The sequence below is a fragment of the Gobius niger genome (assembly GCF_951799975.1).
Source record: "Gobius niger genome assembly, chromosome: 13".
In the NCBI taxonomy this organism is placed as follows: Eukaryota; Metazoa; Chordata; class Actinopteri; order Gobiiformes; family Gobiidae; genus Gobius; species Gobius niger.
Window position 1 is genome coordinate 14,931,594 of NC_136864.1, and position 27,497 is coordinate 14,959,090.

At 38.4% G+C, this 27,497-nt stretch overlaps 1 protein-coding gene and 1 long non-coding RNA gene across 3 annotated transcripts; one reads left to right on the forward strand and one right to left on the reverse strand.

Annotated features, from left to right (window-relative positions):
* Positions 1 to 4,635: 4,635 nt before the first annotated feature.
* On the reverse strand, positions 4,636 to 24,129 carry LOC306972180 (solute carrier family 12 member 7-like). Of its 2 annotated transcripts, XM_079568699.1 has the most exons (27): positions 23,619 to 24,129; positions 20,513 to 20,607; positions 20,074 to 20,199; positions 17,294 to 17,440; positions 14,493 to 14,547; positions 14,044 to 14,174; positions 13,834 to 13,970; positions 12,713 to 12,817; positions 12,022 to 12,221; positions 10,929 to 11,096; positions 10,750 to 10,848; positions 10,616 to 10,673; positions 10,366 to 10,540; positions 9,975 to 10,093; positions 9,801 to 9,899; positions 9,588 to 9,707; positions 9,376 to 9,480; positions 9,126 to 9,294; positions 8,864 to 9,059; positions 8,224 to 8,393; positions 8,012 to 8,143; positions 7,828 to 7,935; positions 7,556 to 7,669; positions 6,829 to 6,992; positions 5,580 to 5,594; positions 5,249 to 5,382; positions 4,636 to 5,089 (listed from the first exon to the last, which is right to left on the reverse strand). In XM_079568699.1, exons 1-27 carry the CDS (start codon positions 23,773 to 23,775, stop codon positions 4,998 to 5,000), a joined length of 3,390 nt encoding a protein of 1,129 aa, XP_079424825.1. In that variant the 5' UTR covers positions 23,776 to 24,129; the 3' UTR covers positions 4,636 to 4,997. The 2 variants fall into 2 exon arrangements, with proteins under 2 accessions (XP_079424825.1, XP_079424826.1); XM_079568700.1 differs by lacking the exon at positions 7,556 to 7,669.
* A 37-nt stretch (positions 24,130 to 24,166) lies between these two features.
* LOC306972181 lies at positions 24,167 to 26,586 on the forward strand. Its single transcript, XR_013793487.1, has 3 exons — positions 24,167 to 24,248; positions 24,358 to 24,390; positions 26,407 to 26,586. It is a non-coding gene; the product is annotated as an uncharacterized lncRNA (long non-coding RNA).
* Positions 26,587 to 27,497: the final 911 nt, after the last annotated feature.

Sequence of the window (27,497 nt, forward strand, 5' to 3'; positions counted from 1 at the left end):
GTGCAGAAGTCAGACTAAACTCTCCCCCTCCCTCCCTGTCTCTCTCTCTAACCCTCTCCCTCTCTCTCTCTCTCTCCCCTCTAGATGTGTGCCTGTGTCCCAGTACAAAGACCTCCTCAGTTCGGGGCTGGGTGACTCTCCAGCCCACGACGTTTGGGGAAATTTGAGCTTCTTGAAGGAAAAAAAAGGAAAACTACCCCCGTTTACTGCCTGGAGTGGACCCTCTCTCCCAATTTGCTGCAGCCTGAAGGTGATTTAAATACATGTATAATAATGAAGCTGGAGGTAAAGTCATGGAGAAGGGAGTCTATGGATACATGGATACATGGATACATGATAACTTGTACACAGGAAACATTTTTCCTTGACATTTTCATGGCAATTGCAGATAAAAATAATTCAATACAGGCAAAGGATTGGGACCACTTGCATTGGCAATTTACTTGAAATTACTTTAAGTGCAGTTTTAGAAGCCCCACCTCCCCCCCTTGGAGCCCAGTCCTGAGTCCTGGAATCCAGGGCTGAAATTAAGGGCCAGTTGGGACAATCATAATAAACTACTTCATTACCAGAAAATGAATAGATTAGCGTGAAGAAGCTTAGGGCTTTATTGATCTCACAATGGAGAAATTCACCTGTCTGGAAGCACTTTACTTCACAGCACAGCAATAACATGGTAATAGGATGGAAATAGCATACCAGATACCTTCACTCCAGTCATTGGCTTTTGAGGGATTAGCAGTGTCTCTTGAAATACTGGACGATTTTGTGCAGGACAGTGAGTTACTGATGGAATTATGTAAGGACTTATTAGTTCAGCAGTTTATATTTCAGCCTGGTCTTGCTCATGGGCGGGTGTCTGGGCTTTAACCTGAAGTAGAAGGCTGACTTGTTTTGTTTTGCTATTTCATTAAAATGTATATGTTGAAGAGTAGTTTGGTCGACAGTACTTACTTGTCAATTCAAGTAATAAATAATTTAACTTCAACACACATCACTTTGGCTCCTGCCATATTTAGGAAATTCTAACACTTACAGCAGTTGAAACTTTAAGTTACACTTACACTTCCTCCCACTCCTTTTTGAGTTTAATTATGTACAGTATTATTAGAAGTACATGTATGAGCGTATGCTAAAATGTTGTAAATGTTGCACATAATAACGCAAAGAGAAGTCATGTGTATGTAATATACACTGAAATCAATCAATCCATCAGTCAATCAGTCATCATTGCTTTTACGTGACTACATAATGCTCAACAGAGCCTTTGCTTTGTTTTATTCCCATCCTTTTATCTTCTTATCCCACATATTTTTGTCACTGGGGGAGTGATCTCCAGAGTCCTTTCATGTCCACAACGTATAATTTGTCCATCAATTGTTAATTGGTTTTGTAACTAGATCTTTAATTTGTTTGACAAGAAAATTAACCTTGTCCCACTCTATTCCACACCCAGACAGGCACCATAAAACCCACTGGAGCTGGGTTTTACTAAAGAGGAATTTTTACTGGAAGAGCAAATGCAACACAATATATCTGCTGCAGCTAATAGTTTAATCAGGACCACATTTGCTGCCCTAAAGGACCAAACAGGAATAGATGGGAGAAAAACAAGAAACAGCAAGGTATAAAAACATGGTTTTAATTTTTTTGTCTGCACCTGCAAAGACTTTCCTGACCACCTAATACGGTACGCAATATATGTTAAACGAGCAACTTCTATGCTTTCAAAGATTGCAACTTTAAACTAATATCTGACTTTTACCCACATGACTGTGTGAGAAAGTGGGCTAGCTGTACTTAGAGGACGATGATATAATACGCTCTAAAGGCCAATGCAAATGCCAATCCAATTCATTCATTTACAGGACACTTCTACGTATATGAAGTGTATCCAACATGAATTACTTGTGGCATGCAAATTTAACGTAACACCAGAAGAGGGAGCAGTACAGACTTCTCTGAACACAGATTTTGACTCTATCATCACTTAGACACTCACTTTTTTCCCCAAATCCTTCCTAATCCCAAGGGTCAAAAAGGTCGTCACAAGACCCAGTGAAATTGTGCATGTTGTGATGTTAACACCCGTCTATTAACAGATGCAGGAATGATAATAGCTGTGACTAAAAGAAAGGTGCCCACCCTTTCCTCACTCTCTCGCCCTCTTCTCAGATCACATCCTCTGTGTTTCCCGCCAGCTCTTCCCCCTGATTGTGCCGATATCAGAGATGGCTCAAATAAACTAGAACACCACCATAGTGACTTTTTTTTTTTTTTTTTACACATCTCGACCAATAACAGTGCATGTGATTAAGAGTTAAAGATTCTGGTCTTTAGATGGCAGCACATTCAAACAGTAAACATTCTTGTATACTTTCTCTTGATGTATGTTTATCGAGGAGCCAATAATTCTGTTTAATCTAAACAAAAGCGCTTCTCATCATTAACTACTGTTTTCTGTCCAAACAACATTGGGGGAAAAAAAGAAGAGGCAAACCCTTGAGTCAGCTAGACAGTTCTGGGAAGTAATTACATGAAGCACCAAATAAATAACATACCAAGGAAGGCATTTATTATGGTGATTTTATGTGAAAACCCTAAAAGAAAAAAAAAATCCAATAAACCAAAATAAATAGAAAGTCGTTTGAAGTAGTTTGATGTTACTATTCATAGCAAGATAGGAATCTGTTTATTGTAAATCCAAAGTTATGCACAATTATATGTATTAGTAGTGGTCAGACAGCGACAGTGGGGCAGATGGTAGAAAGGGTCGTCGTTGTGTCCTTGGGCAAGACACTTCGCCCACCTTGCCTTCAGTGTCTGCGTACATTGGTGCACGAATTGTGATTGTGAATGGGTGACTGGTTCCTTGATGTAAAGTGCTTTGGGTAAAAGAGACCATTTACTATTTGTTTATACCGTTGCTGTTCTGATGCGGATCCTTTTACATACAACATGTGGAAAACCCTTAATCCATGACATACATGTTCAGTTATTTCTACAGGCCATGATCACAATAGAAGGAAACAATAAAATGCCAGTAATGCAACGGTATGTTTTAACAGGGCAGAGACTAATGACTGCAGACAGAGCGTAGGGTAACTCACTTTGTGAGTGCTGACCCTGTGGGAGAGACAGGAAGGCATTTATCCACAGCCAAGTATCTCCAAAACATCTTATTGTGTTTTCGAAGACAGTCTTTGTTCTGTCCAGAGCTAATAAACAACAAGGATCTTTAGGTTCACAGGAGTTTGCCGTGGGCTGCACCAAACGCTATAAAATCTGACAGCACCTTTTCTTCACCTTTTCAAAAAATGACCCCTTGTTAAATGCATTTGCACTCATTGTGGCGCTTCACAATATGATGGAAAACTTGGCACTAATTACAAAGTAGGTCAGAAGAACGCGAAGGGAAATAACAAAGAAATGAGCCGACTCTAATCAGAGAAATTACGTCAGAATCAATCAAGTAACTGTGTGCAAATCCTCTGAACTTTGTGTGTGGGAGTTTCCTCTCTGCTAATGGCATTGTATTAGGATTTAGTATCACTAAACCACACACACATTGAAGATGTATCATTAAAAGTCTGTATAGTGATAGTCTGTAAGTTTAAATGTTTCACAAATTTAAATAGTGTATAATTGACCGCACAAGTCTAAACTATGATGTAGCTAACATAAGTAACATTAAATGATAATATTTTTTTCAAAAGTCCTGAATCCCCAGGCTATCACTTTCCTGTGAACCAGCCTGTCAAGTCAAATCAGAAAGGGAGTGAAGGAACTTGATTGTTTACTTAAAAAGGATTGTTCAAAAGAAAAAAAATGTTCTGTGGACCAAACGTTACTAACGCCAGCCACAAGGTGTCAGCAAAGGGGCATAGACGAGGAATATGCGATGCACTATACTATTTAAGCAATTTCTATATGATAATGCAGATATAAAGCAGTACTAAGTAACTTGTTTACCTTAATAAATCATTTTTGTAGTCCATCTGGGGATAATACGAGTGTTAATGGGATGATAGGGGGTCTTTCATCTCCCGCTGTTGTCTCTGGCCAGAAAACCACACTTGCAGCTTTCCCTGCTCCGACCCGGAGCACCAATACACACTAATGGAATCACGATGAAGAAGCTAACAGGCTAAGGGGCGAAGCTAACTGTCACTTAAACAATATTTACAGCCAAGTTTGAGTGATAAAAATTATCTCCATTGTGTAATTGGATGCACAATATTCCTCTCTCCCTCCCTCCGCGTAGTGTTTACTCTCATGGACAATTAATGAGAAAAAACGCAACATGCTATGACAATTGCAGTGGCGCTTATGGCCTCTAGGGGCATGAGTTACTTAGTGTGACAAAAATGTGACAAAACTGCGAAAACAATGTGCCAAAAAAACAATCAGTTTCCTTTTAAATATACTGTTTGCCCCCTTTAGGTGAGAAACTTTTTAGATTTGGGTAAAGTCAACCTGGAGAAAATGCGCTCGGTTAACCAGGTTAATAGTGATGAGTGGAGAGAAAATAAAATAAAGGTTATTATTATATAACCCGTCCCATTTTTCATTTTGGATGTTCATCATGAAAATAAAATAAAATAGGTTTATTTTGACTTTACCAACCTTAAAATACAGTAGCCAGCACTATTCCATATGGTTAAACAAAAAGAATGAAAGAAGGGATTGGAGAAGAAACAGCACAATGAAAGCATGCCTGGGGACTAAAAATGTGATTTAAGTCAGAATTGCTATAATAAATACAGTGTCCGCTCAAATAAACTTCCTTATTGAAAAAGAACTAGCATCAAAATCAATTACATACACAAACACAAGGGACTCATTAAAATGCATCCTTTCAAAGTCCTTGGAAGATATTTATGTCCTTCTGAAGATGTCCTTTCTAACATTGGCACGTGCTTCATCAGTGCACAACCCTTGTATTTTCATAATGTCCCGTGCTGTAGCGTAACTGTCCATGGGGTGGCGCTGTGGCACTAGGAGTAAATGGTGATAACCTCTCGGCCTCCTCCACGCACCAACAAAACTCTGTTCAGGCCTTCTGTGAGAGCCTCAAGAAACTCCATATCTGAGAGGTCGATTAAGGACACGACTGGAGTTTCTGTTTTTTTTTTAAAGGTTTTCATAAGGCAGTCACTTGGATTAGGTTAAAGACTTAGGATCAATTCCACACAACCAAGCCGACAACCTCTGTTAGTATAATATAGTGTTCTACATGAAAGGATACAGTTCTCATCTCCTTTCTTGTTCTTCGGCGGGCCCGGCATGTTGAGGAGAACCAGCTGTGAGTTCTTGGATTTCTTGACTACCACATCATTGAGCTTCACTGCTGTGTGCATCCTCCGCACGTTAGACTGGTTTCTGCATCAAAGCACTTGTATCAATAAACAATAAACACGAAACAAGCAAAACGCTACAGAAACTACAGCATGCGGATATAGAGTACATTGTCTAATGATCCGGGGGCACGCATTTTACTTTAAAATGCAGGCTCATGCAAATCTTTCATAAACATGCAGGTACACATGCAGACACAGCAACGGCCAGAGGTTACTTACAGATTCTCCCATTCACTGGAAACAGGAGGAAGGGAAAAATACATCAATATCCTTTCCGTATTTAGAGGAAATATTTGCATCAGAAATGGTGTCATGCTAAGATAGGTTTTCTATGGACAAATGTTCAAATTCTGATTACTTCTGAGCTCCATTTTTGAATACATTCATTATTTGTCCTTTCCCACTACGAGCCAAACTAGGCCCTTGAGCTCAGCAGGCTCTGGTCTGCTGATGATTCCCAGAGTGCAGACTTAATGTCCCTTATCTTGTTTAATAATGTCTTTATCTTTTGTAACCTAAAAGCCTTCTATGGACAGGTGCGAAAAATTAGCACATGTGCTAAAACACTTTAAACAAATTCATCTGGTTCATCCAATGTAATTGCTATGTCCATATTAAATGCATAAATAAATAAATGAAATTAATATGGTGAAGCTTTAATTTCTTCTATGCTTCTCAATTATGAACTCACTACCAGAAAATCTTCAGACGTCAACTTGTATTTAGGGCAGGGCTTAAAATCTGTATTATGATATTTAAAAAGAATATCACGATAACAATATATTTGACGATATAATTGACAACAGACAAACTACTTCAAAATTCCAGCCTTAAGCCAATTTGGAAAATTAATGTAAAGATATTTCATTCTTTTTTTTTAGCGCCATACTAATTTCCTCGCAAATGATCTACTCAAGCCCCTGTGTCCTACACAGTCCTACAATGATATACAAAAAGTATAACGCGATAACAATATGTGATACGATGTGGCCCAACCCTACTTGTATTTATTTTAAATCATAAAAGAGCTAAAGCTAGATGCTTCAAACTCACTTGTATACTGTAATTCCTGAAATGTTTATTATCTGTCTGTATGTTGTAATCTTTTTTTTGTGTTATTAACTATATATTTAAAGTATTTTAGTTGCACTTTTGCAATACAGGTGCTCTATTATTAGTTATTTAATTTTGGTTTGTCCTTTATTTAAACAAGAAAGTCCTACAAACCATTTTTTGTTTAGTTAAATTATTTACACGTTATAATAAACGGCCACAACATTCCAACCATCTAAAATACTTAAAGAGCATGAACTCGCTGCCAAAGCTAGAAAATACTTCAAAAAAGACACTTTGTTGTAATGGCCAGTTAAGTAGAGACATTCAGTAGGTTGTTGGAGCTGGTTTCCCACTTGAAGCTACATCTGTTGGTGGTCGTAACGTTCTGCCCATTTGTTTCTGTGATACTCACGGCCTCATGTTGAACATATCCTTCACTGGCATGCTCTCTTTGTGCTTGGCTCTTTCGCTGATGAGTTTGTCTTTGGTCCAGGTCATGTGGACCTTATCTGGCGGCGGCAAGTTTGTGGTCTTCTCAGAATGAGATGCAGTGTTGCGGTCGTGGATCAACTGCGCCTGATGGAGGGGGAAGAAAAGAAGGGATTTTCACATTTAGTAATTGTTGAAATTTGTTGTGTTGATGTTGTCATTATGTGGTAAAGGCTTATGGTGGATTTATGATCAGATGGTCACAGATTATTGAATAAAGTCAAATGGGTCAAAGATTGCCAAGATGATATTATGTGTTGGTATATCTTGTGCTAAAACATCTGCCAGTACTATCTTGTAGGGCTGCAATGTTTCTAACAAGTTCTGCGATTACAATAAGATTGGTGGTTTTCTAAACACAATAAACAACTACAGGATTAGAAGGTTCATCATAAATCTCAATGGACACTGACTATTTACGTAAACAGCCAAATAATTGGATTTGCTAATCATAACCATTTGTGGTTTTGATTGAATTGTGATTTATTGCACTGCCCTAATAGGTAGCATTTGCTTTAGGCATATTTGAAGGTAGAATACACAAAGAATACAATTGTTGGGAAGGTCCGCAGAAAAAGTAATGAATGATGAGAGCGATGAGGATGAATGACTCAATGGTTGAATGGATGATGTATATTTTCCTCATCTACCTCAGCCGCCGGTATATACGGGATGGTAACAGGATGGATTTGATAAGGGGCTTTAAAAGGTGATGGTTTCTTCCTCTTGATGGAGCCGCGGGACACATCTGTGATGCTCTGAATCTAATAAGCGACTTATTAAATGTATTGCAATGGTCAAGTAATATGCAGTCAGCAGTCCATCAATACAATGGTACAAAACAACAAAAAGAACAAAAAAAGGATTCAAATATAGTTCAAAATAGCAATGAGGCCTAAAAGAGCCACTACGGATGACTTACCTCTCTCTCCCTTTCTGTTCGGGATAGTTGCATCTGCTTTAACATCTGGGACCTCTGCTCCATCACTAGAGTCTTCTCATAGGTGAAGGCTGAAATATCACTGTCATGCTGGAAAAAACAAACAAGTCTTTATTAGTGTGTAATCATTCTCTTTAATTCAGAAAAAAAGCAACATTTCTTTCACCATTTCTACCACCTCCACCACTGCATCTATTCGCAGATGGTACAGGAACATCTGGAGATCTTTCTTCATCTGAATAGAGTTATCGTCCATTTGGGCCACAGTGAAAATCCTCATTCTGCATTTCCTCCAAACCTACAATAAAATCGGTCTTAATTAAGGATTATCGCTACAGAATACCTATATTATTGGATATATTAAATACGAAGCCATGCCTTGTGTTGGCGGAGTAGAAATGGCAGCAGCATGAGCAGACCTCCATCATGAACGATCCACCACACGTCTATAGTTCCCTCCTTCAGCCGTTCACTGTTGTCCGGGAATTGGTCAATGTTTTTAGCGACCAGCAAGGCCTGATGGGCAGATGTCGTTTCTCGTACAGTCTCTAAAAGAAGACATAGAATTAATGGTAGCTTGTTTATAACGATAAAGATGATGACAGGGTTTCCAGGGGACATTAAAAAGTGCTAAAAGTCATTAAGTGAAATTTGCCAAAAGTAAGGCCTTAAATGTCGCTAAAAGCATTAATCAAATACTAAAATGATGGTCCAAAAACAGATTCAGCTGCAGGTCTGGCTGAAATTGTAGACAATGTTTTGCTCCAAAGTTTCCCATTACATTCAATTTTTGAATATCAAAATGTGCTTTCTTTCCTCTGTTTAAGAGATTTTTTTGCAACTCTTAAGAAACAAATTATGTGCAGATTGTTAGGTTAGTTACATTAAAATATTGCATATGGGCATTCAGAAGCATAACATTTGACTTGCTTCCACCTGTAGAAACCCTGTAGGAGGATCTCAAATGCATTTGATTACATAACCAATGCACACAAAAAAGATTAGTGCAGTCTCTCACCTATGAAGTTTTTCCGTGACCCTGGTTCTCTGGCCTGTTGCCAGGCTGCTGGCCAGGCCATCAGAACAGCATTGTGTTTCATTCCTCCGAGTCCCGCTGACTGAATGAGCACAGAAAATCCATCTCTGAGGTTTGAGGACGCCACCACTTGATGGAAACCTTTGGTCTTCTCTGACACCATTGCAGCTTTCAGATTCTAAACAGAGCAGATGTTTTTCCTCAAAATGCAAAGATAAAAAGGCAATAGATTCAGGTGTAATACCTTCTCTACTGTTTTGATCTGCTGTCCTCTGGTCATGTAGCTGCCCTGCAGCACTGAGCAGACGATGGTCAGGCCTTTTCCCGCTTTGAGCTGAGAGGTGAACGACAGGAGACGAGGATGCTTCACAGCCAGGTTAGAGTCTGGTTTACACAACACCAACAGCTGCGGCCTAAAAACACACACATACACACTGTTAACCTTGTGGAAAAACACTGTGCGCTTCCATGAAATGTTGGAGAGTATATTTCACCTCCAGTTTTTAGTGTGTAATGGCGTCTCCTCTAGGCGAATGAGAGCATAACGTGCTGCATTCAGGGATAGACCTCTAATGCCATCTCCCCACTCTTTCTCTGCCCTAGAAGCACCGTTTAAAATGGCAAAAAACAAAGTTGTCACAACACAATTGACATATTTATTTGCTATTAAGAAATAATGCAAATGGCAGAAAAAGCACACACTTACCCTCTGTACTCTATGTACTTGTAAATACAGCCTGCAATGACCATTGCAACGAGGGCATAATACCAGGAGGAAACAAACATGAGTGAGAGACAGAGGCTCATTCCCAAGAACGACAAGGTCCTGCAAAACACAGCTGTCTGTTTTAACATCATGTGACCAAATGTGATGTATCAACAAGTCAGGAGCTGTTTAAAACCACAACTGTATCCTCACCAGTGATAAAACTTGAAGCGCGGTCTCCAGTTTGGAGTGCGCAGTAATGTCTGAACAGCACAGGCCAGATTCACAAACAGATAACACATCAGGAAGAACCTAAGAACAAACTCAATCGTGGTCAGAGTTTATACAAAGCAAAATGAAAGTGATGAACTCGGTTAAGTCCCGTACATGGAGAGGATGGGGGCCACAGCGTCGAGGGAAGCGATGAGGATTCCTATCTCACAGATGCCCACAGTGAGCAGCAGAGCCCAGGTTGGCTCTCCATTGGATTTCCCATGTCCAAACACCTGAGCACAGAGTCATTAACTCAACACCAGGCAGCGTGTTTATACTCATGACCCAATGGAGCTAATTAGTTAAAATGCAGCAAAGCACTCGTTAATTCTCCAAAACAAGTTAAAAGCACTCATAAAATAAATGCTGATAATTAATTAAGTGACACAAAAAGGCTGCTGTGTGAGGAGACAGAACGCGGCATTGACGACTTATCTCTAAATAAATAGAGTAAAGTGCATGCTTGGACAAACAAACCATTCAGACCAATTTGAAGGGCACGTACTTGTAGAAAAGGTATGATGCCGTCCCGAGCGATGGCCTGCAACAGCCGAGGGGCACCTGTGAGACTCTGGAGCCCCGCCCCACAACAAGAGAAGAACGAACCGATCACAATCACCCACGGAGAGGGCCACGCCAGGATACCGATCACTGGGATTTTTCCTATAGAGTCTCCAAACCTAAAAACACAGTTATGCAGTAATGTAAGGATAAGACCATGTCTAAATGTAACTCGGAGACTAGCTACTACTCACTTGTCTCGTAGCACGACTCCTTCAACACAGGCACCAAAAAATACAACGCAAGAAATGTCTGATGATGAGGTTAAGGTGAATCAGTAAGAAGTAGTAAAAATGTCTCTACTTAGGTAATTCATCCAAATGGATACAGATAAATGAGGTTGTCAAAATGGCCATAATGGTTCCTACTGGGATCGACTTCTGGGCATCTCTCAAATCTCCCGAGCGATTTGATCCGGCCATTATACCTGCAATTAAAAGTATTTTGCAAATATATTGAAGCGCAAATTGCAAGATTGAGTGGGATTTGTTAATGACACGTGTTTACCTGTGACTGAAGGAAAGTATATTCCCACGAGCAGAGTAAAGTACGTTGTCATGTCGTTGAAGACGTATGGTCTGTTAATTTCTTTGGGCATGTATTTAACCGGAGCTGACAGCAGGGTTTTTTTCTCTAGAAACGTTCCAGCCGGACCATAGTCTCCCCATAAGTTATCTAAACAAACAAACAAACAAACAAACAAACAAACAAACAAACAAACAAACAAACCGACAAACAAACAAACACAAAAAATGAAAAACAAGAGTGATGACATGGTGAAATTTAAGTAAAAGGTCATCAATGTACAGGGCTCTTACTGCTTATGCCCCTAGAGGCCATAAGCGCAACTGCAGGTGTCATAGCATGTGCCGTTTTTTTCTCATTAATTGTCCATGAGAGTAAAGACTACGCGGAGAGAGGGAGAGAGGAATATTGTGTATCCAATTACACAATGGAGATTTTTTTTTTTCACTCAAACTTGGCTGTAGATTCTGTTTAAGTGGCACTAGAACACAGTTAGCTTTGCCCGCTAGCCTGTTGGCTTCTTCTTCGTGTTTCCATTAATGTGTATCGGGGCCTCTGATCTGGTGCAGGCAAAGTTGCAATTGTGGTTTTCTTGCCAGAGACACCAGGGGGAGATAAAAGACCCCCCATCATCCCATTAACACCCCCAGAGGGACTACGAAAAGGATTTATTAAGGTAAACAAGATATTGCTTTTCTTTTTTTCTAGTAATGGAACCAAATTTGCTTTGTAATATACTAAAGGAGGACTAGCATATTCTAAACTCAGACATTTGTGGAAGAAACTACATAGCATTTGGAACAATTTCATGAACTTACAGGCTAGTTTTTTGTCATTTGTGAGAAAGTGACCCTGAAAAGTGACCCTGCAAGTTGTGAAATGTGCCCATAAACTGATCCCTGTTAAGAATTCGGATACTTTATGTTAGGAAAGTTAGAAATAGGTTTGGACCACAACTAACATTTTAGTTTTGTGGCTTCCTCTTTTATTGTTTGCTCTATATACGTATATTTATAAAATATATATTTAAAAATGTATATGTGAGCAGGCCTACTTTAAGAATAATAATGGTTACCTTTGATAACTCCGCTGAGCAGTCCTGGGATGGCACGTATCTCCGTCAGGTTGTTGAGCTTGAAGTATTCGTCGCACGTGTCATTGGGGCAGAAGAGCGACCATAGCTGAGTCCTCACCGTCATGTTCTCCACTGTCTGCTCCTTGGAGCAGGCTTCAAACATGTCGTTTTTCAGAGAGCGGTTCCCCAGTAGGCACACACTACAATGGAATCACAAACTTGTTTAACATCATTGGCCAGTGGGGACAAACAGTTCTAAAATCTATGAAATGCATTTTCTATTTATATATGATATAAAACAGAAATGCAAGGGCAGAGTTTGACATAACAACCATATCTGAACACTAACCAAATACGTAGAGAAGTGAGTTATTTAGTTAATAAATTTCTTTCCACTTTTATTTGTGTTTTATTTTTGCCAAGTAAAACATGTGATGTCCCGTCTAATGGCCAGTAGAGACAGCAACCACAAGCAAGTCATGAAAAAAGTTTAAATAAAAAAACATTGAATGAACCATTTCTATTATTGTCCATATACTGGTCTTATTGTATTTTACTCATGAATCAAAGTCAAAAATCTGATAATAATTTGTATTTTATGAAACATTTTTCGGCATGAAATGAAGGCTCTTTGTAAAGCCGCACAAGGGACAGTATTTGATCAGTACAAGCGTTTCAGTTGTAAACTTACTTAACCTCCGGAGGTTCGACGAGTGTTTTGATGACTCCGGCGTACGTTGCTAAGATGGAGAGAATCACACAAGACAGAAACACCAGCGCCAGTTTGTTGACGTACCTACGGAAAAGAAGACAATGCTTAGCCATTTTTAGTCCAGCAAAAGGGGACAAAAGAGGACAGCAAAGGAAGACAAGGCAGAGCCAAGAAGGCAAACGGGGGCAAAAAAAAGGCAATGAAAGTAGTAATGTGTATCGATGTTTAAAAGTGAAAATAATACGATTACTGTGAGAATTATTTCCAGTAATTCTAAAAAAAAAAAAGAAAATCATATAGTTCACAGTAGGTCCACATCTCAAAAACAATTTAGTGCCTTAAAATGTCTTAAACACACTGCAGTTCTCTTATATATTGCTTGCTAACCTATTACAAAAAGATAAATACTGTATTTAATTTATATATAGTAACAATCTTCACCTCAGTGTGGCTCTTTTTAGGAGAGTTTTATTTATTACATTCAGTATAGAAGTATGCAATATATTGTCTTGAGCACTTGGCAGGGGGTACTTGGAATAACCTCAGATTAAAAACAAAAAAAAGGGGTACGGGGTAGACACCCAGTTTTCTTTAGTTTGACCATTTTTATGATGTTTATAGTTTCACTTCCTCATTGGACACTGAAGCGACATAGAGGAAGGTAAACAATTATAAACGGTTGCCGTGCCAGCCATGTTAAGTCAATTGGAAATGAGTGAGTCAAACTGCTATAAAATGTTATCGTGTTCTATGTCACTTCCTGTCAGCAGCTTAAAAATTCAAATAAAAATAGCTTTTGCGCCCAACTGAAACTGATGTTATCCATTTAAATAAGTCATGTTTTCAAAGGCATTAAAACCTGTCATATGCACTTTAACACTACTAAATACAGAATAGTCTATGTTTGTTGCTCACTTTGTTATCACGGCAAGATAATATTGAAATTGTTTGTTTGGAACATATGCAAATGTTCAATATCGTGAAATTGCAAAAAAACTGCTGCTAAAAATAAACTTGATGTGTAATCTCTCTCAAAAAAGAGGAGAACGTGCTGAGATGCTCTTTTTGTCAATATTGCCCAGCCTTAGTTTAATACTTACTTAACTCCGACAAAGACGACCAGTGCCATAATAAGGAGGCAGCCGCTTCCAAAGAGCCGCATGTTGTTGGCCAACGCTGCCGCTTCATCCTCTTTATTTTCAGCTTCAAACACTCGAGTGTCCGGGACGATGTAGGTCTGATTTTGAGAAAACAGCGCAGGATCTGTTAGAACCAGTGGCACAAAGTTATTTACGGTTAGTGCGTCTTACCAGAAGGATCTCAATGGTGCCCAAAATGTACATGGAGCCAGCAAAGGTGGTCCCAAGGTAGAAGCAAAGGCCAACTGCTCCACCAAACTCCGGACCCAGAGATCGGGATATCATGTAGTACGAGCCACCAGCTAATAACAAAAAAAAGTCAGTTCAAAACAAATGAATTGGGTTGTTTGTATGATTTCAATTGTCAATGTGTGCTTTCACAAAATGTGGCAAACTCAGACAAGCCGCTACAAGTATAGCCTAAAAGACTTCATTAGAATTGCATTGGTGCCTACAGCATCTACAGAGAACAAATTACATAAGGTAGAAGATTATTGTGTTACTTTATATGATCTATCTGCAGCATTGGAAAAAAAAAGATTATAAATTATAAATAGAGAGGAACACTGGACAATCAATGAAATGTTATTTCATAAAAGCATTCTAAATGGAATACAAACCTGGAACAACACCATTTGTAGCAATAGCACTCATTGAGATTGTAGTTAACAAAGTCTGAAAGAAAAAATGAAGAAGAGAGGATTTTTATAACGTTGATTCCTATTACAGTGAGTGTGTTTAAAACATGTTTCAGGACTCTTGCTTCTTTTTTTTTCTTTTTTTTAAAAATTTATTTATTTATTTGTATTTGCATACATACAATATATGACATTAGACAAAGACAAACTTTATGTTTGCTTCATTTTTAAGGAATCTTTGCTTGTCACCTTTTTTTAATCACTTGTGGCATAGAATAGAATAGAATAGCACAGCACAGCACAGCATAGCATAGAATAGAATAGAATAGCATAGCATAGCATAGCATAGCATAGCATAGCATAGGATAGGGTAGGATAGGCTAGGAAAACTTGTCTACCATGCACAATGGTGGCAAAAATTTGCCACTGGCTTGCTCACACATTCAGGAAATATAATTAAAATACATGATAAGTTGATGTCCATTATGAAATCAGTTAATTGCAGACACAACAGCAGAGTTTGTGTAATTACGGGTGGGAAATGATGACCAAAATGAATCTCTCTGGTTTTATCTATTTATTTCTGTGAAGCACTTTGGTCTCCCTGGTGTACAGAAATAAACTTTGATTGATTGATCTCAGTATTTCTTGTACTTTTGGTCAGGATAATAATAGCAAACCGCACCTAGTTTTCATTTAATATTGCTCAAAAAGAGAACTGACCGTATAAAAGCAAAGGAATATCACTTTTTTTTCCAACTTGAATAATTACTCTTCAAATGTTTTATGTTTTTGCAGCATTCTTTTTTTTTGTAGTTTTTTGTGAAACATTCAGGCCATCGCCACTTTGGTGAATCTCCCTGCTGAACTGTCCCGTTGCGGTAGGATGGGTGTCTGCTGTGTTATGTGGGGGTTCTTGGTGCTGATATCACATGAGTGCTGAGCATTTAAGTTCAGGCATTTCAAACAGTCCCCTCTCTGTTCAACCATCTGCCGCCAATGACGTCCGAAATGCGGCTGTAAATAAGCTACTAATTATATGGTTATTAGAGAATCCCTCCATTCTGCTCATACACAAAGATATACTGCCTCTGATCATCAAAGACTGACAATCTTTTTCAAGTGCGCTTGAAATTTGACAAAGAACATGTCAGATCTATGGGGTGCTCTTTGGCCAACTTAAAAAAAAAAAAAAAGAAACACTGCAGAATCTTTAGCCAATTCAATCAAATGGAATCATTAATATAGGAGTCAAAACCTGGTTTGTTGTCGCTGTTTGTCTATGGCATTGGTCGGCAATTAATTTTCACAACGGGCCACATGAGAAACCTAAATCGAGTCGGAGGGCCGCACCAACAATAACTCTATACTCTTACTTACTCTGCTCAACTTCATTGTACATTGCACTAAATTGCGTATTTTGAATACAGTTATTTATCTTTTTTTTTTATATTTAGTAATTTCAAGCCAGGCTGCACATGTAAAGCAGGAGTCAGGGCTAAGGCCAACTCAGGCCTAAACCATGGAAACCATGCCAAAAACAAATCTGCTGCAGAAATAAACAAGACAAAGGCTACAGGGGAGAAATAAAGTGTTCAAACCACTGAAACCACTGATCCTCAAACAACAGTGACAGTGACTGTGTTCTACCATCGCATAGAAAGCACCTCTGCGCTTTTCTTCGAATGCGAAAGAGACAGAGTCAAAAGGGAAAGGAGGCGATGCACTTAATCAGTAAGATAATATTTCAAACATATCCGCAACGGCTGTCTCTGCCCTTTCTAACCTTAGACTCTAAGGTTTTACAGGGCAGGGGTTCTCATCTGGTGTGGCATCAGGACAAACCATCACTTTATGATGAAAAGCCGCAACCCAAATCAAAATACGTATTATTCCAAGCCATAAAACCCAGTGCTGTTTAAACTGATTAAATGTATTTCCCACAAATTAATGTTCAAAGTTCTTTGAAACAACTGACCACAAGTTATTTTAATTGACTCCGAAGTCATTTCGTACTTTTTCAGTTGTGGATTTGCATGAAATGTTCTCAGGGCTTGGTTCACACTTGTATGTCTCAACACACCAGTTGAGAACCACCAATATAGTGGACTAAAAAGAAAAGGCTCAGCGCGGGCATCGATCTGTACAGCTAAACGACTGTAAAATGGGTTGCCTTGTTGGAAATGATCTCTGTATCCACTTAATGTATGCAGATGATCTGGTGCGAGTGTGCCCATTTAGTGCTGGCCTTCAGAAATGGCTCGCAGTATGGTTCAGAATTTGACATTAAGTATAATTCAAAGACAAGTTATGTCATGATTTATAAACAAATGAAGACCAAAGACTGACTTTTATCTGTGAAAATTACCAGGCCCTAATCTGCGTAGCTCCCGAGAACTGACGGAATCAGGCATAGCAAAGGCCCTACATACCACCTATCATTTATAGGTGTTTTTATTGGTCACGTTACAATAACATTGGCAAAATCCTCTAGACTGGGGCTACTCGGGAGTATAATGCACGACCTAAGGGGTACGTGAGACAAAAAGGTTGGGAACCACCGTCTTACGAGATTCTGCTGTTTTGCTTTTACTACAGGAAGCCGAATATAAAGGTTTAATTCTTCTTCCATTGTTGGTGTCTATCTGATCATTAGGAGCATATTTGCTTTCTGTTGGCGGCCATAACTAAATACTATTATTGTCTCGTGACATGAATATTGTATTTGCTTATATTGTATACATCAACAATTGCATGGACTATAACACAGACGTGCTACTTACGCAGATGCAGCACATGGAGACGATGGCAAAAGAGCCCAAGATCCCGGCCGTCCCGACAATCCAGGCCAGGCGGATAAAGAGGATGACGCCCAGGATGTTCTGCATACAGGGCAGGTACACGCCGATGAACGTGCCCATCGGGGGGACCTGCAAAACACACACCAAAACCAAACACAGAAGATATTGTGAGCATTTCTTGATGTACCAAACAAATGTGAGCTCTGTTCATAGTTGCCTTTAATACATTTGGATTTTAGCCTGCACACACAATGGCACAAGTCAGAAAGTTTTCATGAACTAAAGTTTGGAGAATACACAGCTCTTTCACAGCATAACAGACAACAAAGTCATGTTTCATGTCTCTGAAAAGCAACGTTGAATTAGTAGAAACAAAACCTTGGTTGTTGGTACAAAATAATTTTAAATCTGTGCATGTCAGCAGTTTTTCCCGTGCTTATTTTTGTGCACCTACCTTTTTCCGAGTGACGCATGTTTTGTCCGGTGTTTTTCCCATTGCACTCTGCAGCTGTGCTTCTAAGTACTGAGACGTCCCGGAGGTAGATCTCCAAATGTCCCACATCTCATCTGCAGCGCTCCTTTCTCTATCTCTGCGCTTTTATCATCTCTCTAACTGCATCCTCTGTCCGACTCATTATATAGTGTCACGCTTTTGATGACTTTAAGATACAGCCATCTCAAAGGGGCCGGGTTTAATGAAACTCCATCGACGCTCTTCTGCCAAACCTTCATTTATTCAATGGCTACAGACACATAGGAGCCACGCGACGTAAGTGCAATATCTTCTTTGCAAAGCTGAAACTATTATTGATGGCAGCCGAATATATCAGTAGTTAGTTCCTTCTGCATATTGTGTACTATTCAGAGTAAAATTTGGTTGGGAAAAAAAGAGAAAAATACATGTTGCCTGTTTATTGTAATATGGTAGATATCTGGCTATATTTATTGCATTTGTGTGCTATTGTTTTTAGTTATTTTTACCATATTTATCTACTATGAACATTATATTTCGTAATGAAACAAAACTTTCAGCATCCACAAACTTGTCAGGTCAGCTTTGGGATGTGGAATGTTTTACTTAAAATAAACAACTCTGTGAATTACACAAAACCATGATTTACATTACATGCACTTTCAAATGATAGTATTAAATTGGGGATATTAAACCTACTGAGTCTTGTTTGTTAATGTGAAGTTTTTATAACATTCATGGGAAGGAAAGAAATTCTGTTTTTTTTTCCGCCCTAGCATTTCCTTGAAACCATTATTTTCTCTCTTATTTTTTGAGCGCCTTTAATAAGTGTTAAGTTTACATTTTATTTTCATGTAATTGTGTACATCCTTTGGAGCACAAACTTATTCTACACTACTATTTGCGTGGACCCTGGGAAGAATTGTTTTTAGTTCCAAGATGAATGGGGATCCAACAATAAACAAACAAGACTTTATTATGCTTGATATATTTGCTTCAGTGTCAGTAAAGTTAAAATCCATCTTGTCATACAATCAAAGGGAATTACGCTGTGACAATTGCGGCCGTTTTGTGTAATATCAACTGATAAAACGAAACTGTTTGGAAATTAGTATGTAATTAGTGTCAGTGCAGTTGAATGCTTGCAATAGTTTCCCCTGTTCCTTACTTTGTTTTAAGTTGTCATGTGAATGTCAAGTGACATTTTTTTATGATTAATATTTTCCTCTGTTTTGACCCAATTGTTATTGCTAGTTCAGTGGCATCTTTACACATAATCAAGTGGATAGCACTGTGAACCACACTGAGGTCTGAACATAATGTTCCCTGACATTGTATCCTTTGGCAGAGAAAGTCCCCATTTCATCTAGATTCAGGTCAAATGAAACGACAGCTGTAAATTTCTACAAGAGACATGTAAATACCACATATAATGGACTCTTTCTCTATACAATCTTTACAAGCATCTTTATCACCTTGTGATCTTTCCAAAGATCAAAGTCTATTAAATCAAGTTAGTAATAATTCTTCACAAAGGACTATTTCAGCTAATGTATAAGACATTCTATCTGCTCAGCGGGGTATGAGGAAAAAAGTACAGGTACACTCTTTTCATCTAAAATCTCATACATCCAGAAACCAGGAGTAAACGAGGACTTCATCAGATCCTAACTATAGGAGAGATAAACCAAGGTCTTAACTGGGTCAGACAGGACATTTGGTATCACTTTATAATAAGGGCGAAATCATGCATGAATTCATCATGACTCAGCAGGAATTAACATGCATGAAGTCATGCATGAAGTAAAGACATGTCTATTTGTACCGCAAATTTCGTCCTCAAGGCAAATAACAACTAACTCATCTACAGTTTGACACCGTTTAGGGTATTGTAAAAAGTATGTGATCCACTGATCTAGGGCTAACTTAAATATGTTGTGTTTGTTTTATCTATGTTCATAAAATGTTAATAATGCTTATTAAAATGTTTTAACTGTTGAGTTGAGGTCACTTAAATGCCTTAATCAGTTACCAATGACGAGTGGTACTTTTCAGTTACACACAGTATCATACTTTTTTTTTGTTATAATAGGAGTATTGTGTATAATACAACAAAAACAAACTAAATTCTTTTCACAAAATTCTATTAATAATTTTGTGACCACCTTTCATCCAAAATGTAATAAACAGCAAGTACAAGAAGGATGAATTTAGGACTAAACCAGGTCTTAAGTGTTTGATAATTAACAAGCCAGCCTAAGCAACAAAGGAATTGATGCGTTTTACTGACCGTGACGGTGACTTTCCTGACTCCATCTTCATACTCCTCATGCTCTCGAACGCCCTGTGTGAGGTTGGTGTAGTTGGCCAGTCTACTGAGAAGAGAGGAAACCATGGGAGCACGGTCCATCTCCTCCTGTAGAGAGATATAGTATAAAGATATTAGATAAGTGTAGATGGGCTTCACAGCTACTGTATCTACAAGGAAAATCTGTTCATTCATTATCATCATAAACTTCTATATTTACAACCACACCATAAAATCAGCAGAATTAACTGTTCAGGTATACATACTGTATGCCTGAATATATATATGTTATGTTATATATATATGTTATACAGTATGTATGCCTGTTCAGTATACATACAGTATCAACAGCAACCCGACAATAGGCTACATAATTGTTTACATTTTTAGAGATGATGAAAGTGTTTTTCTCGCATCTCACCTCAAACAGGGCCATGTTCTTGCCGTCATAGTCCGGCTCACTGCAGTTATCAGAGCTGAGAAATGGAGTCGACTCTTTTTGGCCATCATCGTTCTCTGTGGGAGGACACGAAATGAAATGGATTACAACACAATATCACAATGTGTCCCAGAGTGAAAACTATTTTTCTTTTCAACATCTTTGCAATATGTGTATGTATTTTCTTATACTCTCTGAACCGGTCTTCTTTCTCTGTTTAAGATCCAGTGAACTAAAGCCCAAGATCAGCCCAGGGTGAGGCCTTTTTCCATTGTTTTAGTCTGTTACTGTGACCAAACCTTTTTTACTCTGAGCTACTTCGCACAACAAAAATAACAGAGAGCTACTTATACTTTGATGAAGTTTGTGTATTTATGCAACGTAGGTGGAGTTCAATCTGGAGAGATAGTACAAAATAATTGACTTAAAGTGATATTTCAGGATTTTGACATAGGGCCTCATTTCCTAGTTATCCAGGTTGTTGTTGATTCCGGAGATTCATTTTATTTTATTTTTATTCATGCAGTCCTTTGGTTGAAGAGTTTAGTGGTGCTAGGCTAGTGCTAGGCTAGTGCTAGGCTAGCGCATGTCTATGGTAACTAGTAGCCTGCATTAAAAACCTCTTCAAAATCATCTGGTAGTCACCAAGCTCCTTTGTGAATTCCATGTGTAGTAATGCCGGCCGCTGGTAAACAAACTACTGTAGATCCGATCTGAAATATCCCTTTAAGTTTCTTAAATAATGCACTATATTTATCTTAGTGTTTACAGATTAAGGAAATGTATCTAAAATGTGATTTGTCAAGTGGATGTATACATGTCGAAAGCCTTTGGGGCGCTACTTGGATAGAGCCAAACTATTTTATGTAACTGTGTGCTACTGTTTACAAATCAATGGCGTATTAGCCTATTTAACTCTCTTTACATTGCTGGAAATGAAAAATTAAAATGTTCTTGCAGTGATTGCACTTTATTATTCATATTTATACATATTATTGCTCAAACAATATCAAAGGTTGGAGACATTGTATCTGACTACAGAAATCTCTCAGTAGAATAGGCCCATATCCGTAAAACACAGGCCTGGACCAAAAGTGACTAAAAATAAACTTCCTTCAACTTGTTTTGTTGTTTGGCAGCTCCACTTGGCAACAGGCCCCGCTTAAACCGGGAACAAAGATTCACAAGAATTTCATAGTACTGTAGTAAACACTAAACAGCACCATATGCTTTTGAGTAGGTGTGTGCCAATTTAAAATACTTTTATAGAACTACTACTTTTACCGGTGCATTAGCAAGACAAACGAGTTGAAGATTTATGTATGTTAGACTTATCACCCAACTCTAATCAGGATCATTTTGGGCTACCAAGTTCTGTTTTATTCTCACATAATGTCAGTGAGGGAAAGGCCTGATAGGATGAGATGTCACTGTGGAAAACGAAACAGCAGAGATAGCAGTGTTTATACTGATAAAATCTAGTCTAGTCAACACAAAGCGTACAAGGTGTGCATTTAAGTGGTTCTGTCGTTGGCTAAAAGTCAACGCCTGAGCATTGTTCTTGGCAAATTAAAATAGTGTTTATGGAAAACATTTTTAAAGTTGGCAGTCAGGCGGGATTCATTTGTCTTGTACAAATCCCTGGTATTAACTGTGGGCAGTGTGAAGCAGTTTCAATTTATCTAAAACAATTACTGTTAGCATTAAAGGCCTTATACCTGCACCACTGCATAGCAAAGACCAAGTGTTGAAAATATTTTGATAACTGTCATTTCCACTACTACCATCCCACCCAACTCAACAAAGGTGAGATCTATGTTTTCATTTTCCTCCAAAAGGATAGGCCACTGTGTGAGTAACATTTGTGAACAACAGCTTTAATAGGCATAATTACACAGTTAACAGGAAGCAGTGAATTTTGAGGAAAGCTGACCTCTGGGAAGACTCAAGAAAAATACAGAATAAACTCAGTCTTAACATTTAGAGCCAGTGTAGTGCATTGGAATTGAATAAACTCTTAATTTTATTTACTCCCAAGAGTAAAGAGTTTTTTTTCTTTTGTTATAATAAAGTATTTATTACAACAGAAATATAAGATATGCATGCTGCTTCAGTGGAGCCGAGGTTCTGGGCCAGTGCATTCTTATGGGCAATAAACTGGCTTAAGATCTGACCACTCATTAGACCAGTCATTCCTGCTGTTTCTGACATTTTTTGATCTAAGGTATATAATATAAAGTATTGCTGTTATTCTAATGCCAAAATAAAGGCATATTTTATTGAGATTATCAGGCTGATTTTGTTTTTTATTTTTTGGAATTGGCTTGATGGTCTATAAACTTACCTGAATATTGTGTTGTGTCTGTACAACAATTTACACTCATAACAAAACAACGTGACAGTAAAGCTCAATTTCCCATTAAAGAACGACTCCAGATGTGGGAAACAACAACAACCTCAGTTCTGAGTGTTTAGTTTAAGGCAGCTTATTATCTATTATCACATTCCTGCTGTTGCTCTGAAGCATATATACGCTATATTAGTTTTGTAGAAATAATTGAATGCTGAATAATGGTTAGTATTTATAATAAAACATGTACAATAGGGTCCCCTCTGGAGCCAGGACTCTTCTGAAATATATTCTGAATTCTCAGGTTCTTCGTTAAATAAAAGTTAAAAAAAAAAGAAGTAAAAAATCACAAATTAACAAATATGTAATTACTACCTAATGATTTCTAGAGACAGACATTGAGAACTTGCTTTGGCTAAACTTTTTGTAGCAGTATGTATCATGAGCTACACATGCATGATAACCGAGTTCTGAAACTATCAATCAATACTTTCTTAGCCTTATGTCATGTTTTTGCCTCTCTTTAGAAGCTGCTCTGCAAGATTCAGCATGCACAGTGAAGTCACTTTGGAACATTTTAAGTCTAATGTGAGTGGGTGAAGGATGCACCTGCCTGCCACAACATGCATCTTTCGATTATTACAGATTATAACTTATACTTTGCATGTTATATTCACACAATTCAAACCCTTATTTAGGGTATTTACGCCTCATTTTGTTGCGCAGTGTCAGCATTACCTGTTTCAGCACCTTGCTGGTTGTCCTCTGTCGCTTCGGGTCTACTTCTTTCAAATATTTGTCCTAGACTGGCAGGTTTAGCTTCTGGAGAGCTTGTAGCATTACTACTGCTTGGAGCTTCATCTTCCACAGGAACAACTGTGAAATTGGTCGGCATTTTGTCTGTTTTCCACCCTCTAAGAAGGCAAACACAAGAAAGGACTCACAAGTTGACACTGGCTGCTTGAACTTTCACCCTTGCAGAAAGAAGTGTCCAAAGACTGTAAAATCCAGCACTTGGAAATGTTTGAAATCTGGAAATCCACATGGTATTCACATCAGAGGTTTTGTAGTAACGTTTTGTAGTCCTTGTTTTGTTTTTGTGGTAATCCAGTGTCCTCCAAATGTAGAGAGAAGTACCGCCTCTCACACATGGGCCAAAGTCTTCCTGTGTCTCTTGGATTTTTTTCCTTGTTCCTTTCCCTCCCTTTTGCCCCCACAGCCTGAAGAATTACCCCATGTGACCTACTCTTTACCATATGAACAGAGCAGCAGCAGCCAAGCACACAAGCTCCTCCCTCATTCCCTATGTCACACCTTCAAGACAAGGAAAGTAGCAAATCCTACTTCAAAGTCCCTTCAAAGTTCAAAGTAAGTTACGTTCACAATGATAAGGAGCTAACACATGGTTCCCATTAGCAGCCCTAACAGTATGGCTTCAATCCAGTCCTCCTGATCACTTCATTTCCTTCTCTTACAGGCTGGCATGCTCCTCCGTCTCTGCTTCCTCCAGGTAAACACAGTGGGTGTCACCTTTCCCACAATGCATCATGGGTATTTGACAAATGCAAGTTTGTAGCCACACAAACACTTTTACATTGTGCCGGTAAATGAAAAGGAAGCACCTTGAAAAGATTTGATGCTTTCCCTTGAGGGATTTCTAGTGTTAAGTACAATAAGGTCATTAGGAAATGCCCGGATCTGGGAACAATAGGGAGAAATAAACATAAAAAGACTAGTGTGTGGGAAAGGGCATTTAAGTTACACTTGCAGCTACTTTTTCAATATCAATCTTTCTTCTTGTGACTGCTAAACGAAGTCCAATTGTCTGTTCATACATTAACCTATTTCAAATAGTTTTGTATTTTCAATCTGATGAAATATAGCAATAATGTACCTGTATTTATGCCACACACTTGAGAAAAAAAAAACATTGCATAGGGTATTTTTTGTAGATTGCTGCCACTCATATGTATCTCATAAATGAACATTTTAGATAACCTTCATTATGAGATTGATATAAATATACAAAACTAAATACTGTCTGCGTCTCCACATGAAGAAAGTAGCACTAGAAGTGTTAAGTTGATCATGATATTACATTACAGCATTCGTGTTGCTTTCTTTTGTCACGTTGTACTTGCTGAGTATGTGTGAACTCAAGGCGTGTGTACCTCATGTCTCATGTCCACGCCACATACCGGTACTTTTTGGCTCCTGCATGGAAAGAAGAGCTTGTGTTTGGAGTCAATTACTATTAACAAATAATTTCAACTACACATCAACCACACATAACTAAAGGATAATCCTTTACTCCTGACCATAAATCAGCACACAATTGTTGCCTCTGAAGCCCATGTCATTTTGCATATTCTGAAAATTAGACACTGAGGACACATTTCCCTATGATGGCATATATATTAACCCGAATGATACACAAAACTTACTTTTTAAAACTCTGCAAAGAGAATACTTCAGTGTTTTAGTTAAACAACTTAAACAGTGCTTACATAATGCTGCATCTCCTTCTCTTTTGGCCTTTTCTCTCAACCAGGCTACGCCAGTGTAGAATGTGCTGAGCCATGTATTATCTATGAGGGAGTAAAAGGTATGCAAGGAAATGTACAGATCACTGCAGGGGTGAACACAAACACAGCCTGCAAAGACCTCTTCTGCAGGTTAGCTAAATATCTACCATGTCCAAACCACTAAACCAACGCCACACAAAAAAAATCCTATTTGTTCAGCTTTGTTTTTGAAGTGGTGCATAATCACAAGAAGAGGTTATTTAATGCCACATACTGAAAGACAGGATCCAATGCCTAGTCACTGTACTCTTGCCAGCTGAGGGCGCTGTTGATTCACAATGATGGTATGGAGACTAACGTGACCGCTCATCAAAGTAGTCACTTTTGGCAAACATAACTTTGAGCACACTTCTTTCAACAATGGAAATCAAATATTCTTCATAAAGTTGAGCCCTCCTCTGTTGCAGAGGTTTCCATAAATATGGGGTACTTGAAGGTTTCTTTCACTCTTTTGTCCAGTTTGAGTCCAGAGACTGTGCTGTGTCTCCATGTCTTCAAACTTACTACCTTCCGTCTTTTTTCTTAAGATAGTGTTAGCACAGCTTGGAACCCTAGACAAATTAGGTGCATACCAGGGCACTGCATGACACTCCAGAATTATGTGATGCTGTGATGAGTTTAAGGTTTCATATATATTTTTGTTTATAAATCGAAATCGATTTATTGTCAAACATTTATATATATATATACAACAACAAAAACAACAAAATAATAGTTTTACATTTTCTTTACTTTAATCTGGAACTGGGCATCATGTACAGGCATTCATCAGCAATACATGTGTATTATACTTTAAAATGTTTGTTTTTAATGTATCTCAGAATTACATTATTCAGTTGTGAATAACTTTGACATACTACAGTGCATTGTGATTCTGAAAAGTGCATGATATTGCTTTTAGCAAAGTATTATTTTACATATTTATTTACTTTGATTAACAGGAATCCAGGAAGTGAATGAGAAATTAAATGGGACAGACTTAGCCAAGCCGGAAATTGAGCTACTCCATGCTCCAGAAACTTGCTTCCAGGTGAGCCACCGATACGTCCTCTGACATATTTGTTTATACAACAAAAATCTCCTGAGGCCCTTTCCACAATCATACATGAATTTGTGCTTGGGAGCAGGAATTGTATTTTTTTATCCATCAATGAACAAACTTTTTTCTCCCCAAATAACAGAAGTATCAACCACGCTCCCTGTGCCAATTTGAGCCAATTCAGAATCTATATTTAACTCTGATAAAAGGTTAAAGTGATTATTAAACTAATTTTACTTTGAATAAACCCATTTAAGTTCATTTGGTCCATGACACTATAATGCACCTCAGGCCTCTTCATAGATGCATGCATGTGTGCACTTACTGTATATGGATCACGTGTGTGCACATGCACACCTACATACATACATGCTTGCTTATATAGCCCTTTGACAGGAAGCTCCTACTGCCTTTCACAAAATTCCTCACATGACTTCTCTGGAGTTGGGCTTATCATTAGGGTGATATCACTTGGCCCGTGACTGAACCAGCTCTTCCAGGACAAAACTGCCATTTTATATCCTTCGCATGGCTCGAGTGTAAATTCTGAAAAAAGGTGCTGGAGAGAGAGGTAGAGGTGAAATCAAATCCCTTCAGCAAACAGCGAAAAGGCCAGTGCTGACGCAGAGCAGGGAACAGGCGGCGCTCCCTCAAGACTATACTCTTAAGTGGTGAATTTCTATTTGTGGCGTTTTTATTTGTTTACCAATCGCCCAAATCCAAAACCAGGTAGGCGTGCAAATAAACTGGCGGCTTTGGACAACCTCGAGTGTCATCGTTAATTTCAACTGCCTCCACTGTGCTGTCTCACCACAATATGTAAAGTGAGGTCAAAGAACCATCTTTGAATGAAATTGAATTAGGTAAAATTGGCTATAATGCCTCATAACTTCTATTTTCTCTTTATTCATAAATCCATAGACGCAGCAACACTGCCATGTCTTAGCAATTTCCCTGTGAAAGTTTAATTACCTGTGCCAGTGTGGCCACATA

Excerpts from the sequence above, each read along its gene's own strand:
- LOC306972180 (XM_079568699.1), bottom strand. The coding sequence starts at position 23,775 with ATGCCGACCAATTTCACAGTTGTTCCTGTGGAAGATGAAGCTCCAAGC. Across the intron at positions 9,708-9,800 it reads CGCTTCAAGTTTTATCACTG|GACCTTGTCGTTCTTGGGAA; the intron begins GTGAGGATACAG and ends TGTGTTTTGCAG. Across the intron at positions 8,394-8,863 it reads GTCACGGAAAAACTTCATAG|AGACTGTACGAGAAACGACA; the intron begins GTGAGAGACTGC and ends GTCTTCTTTTAG.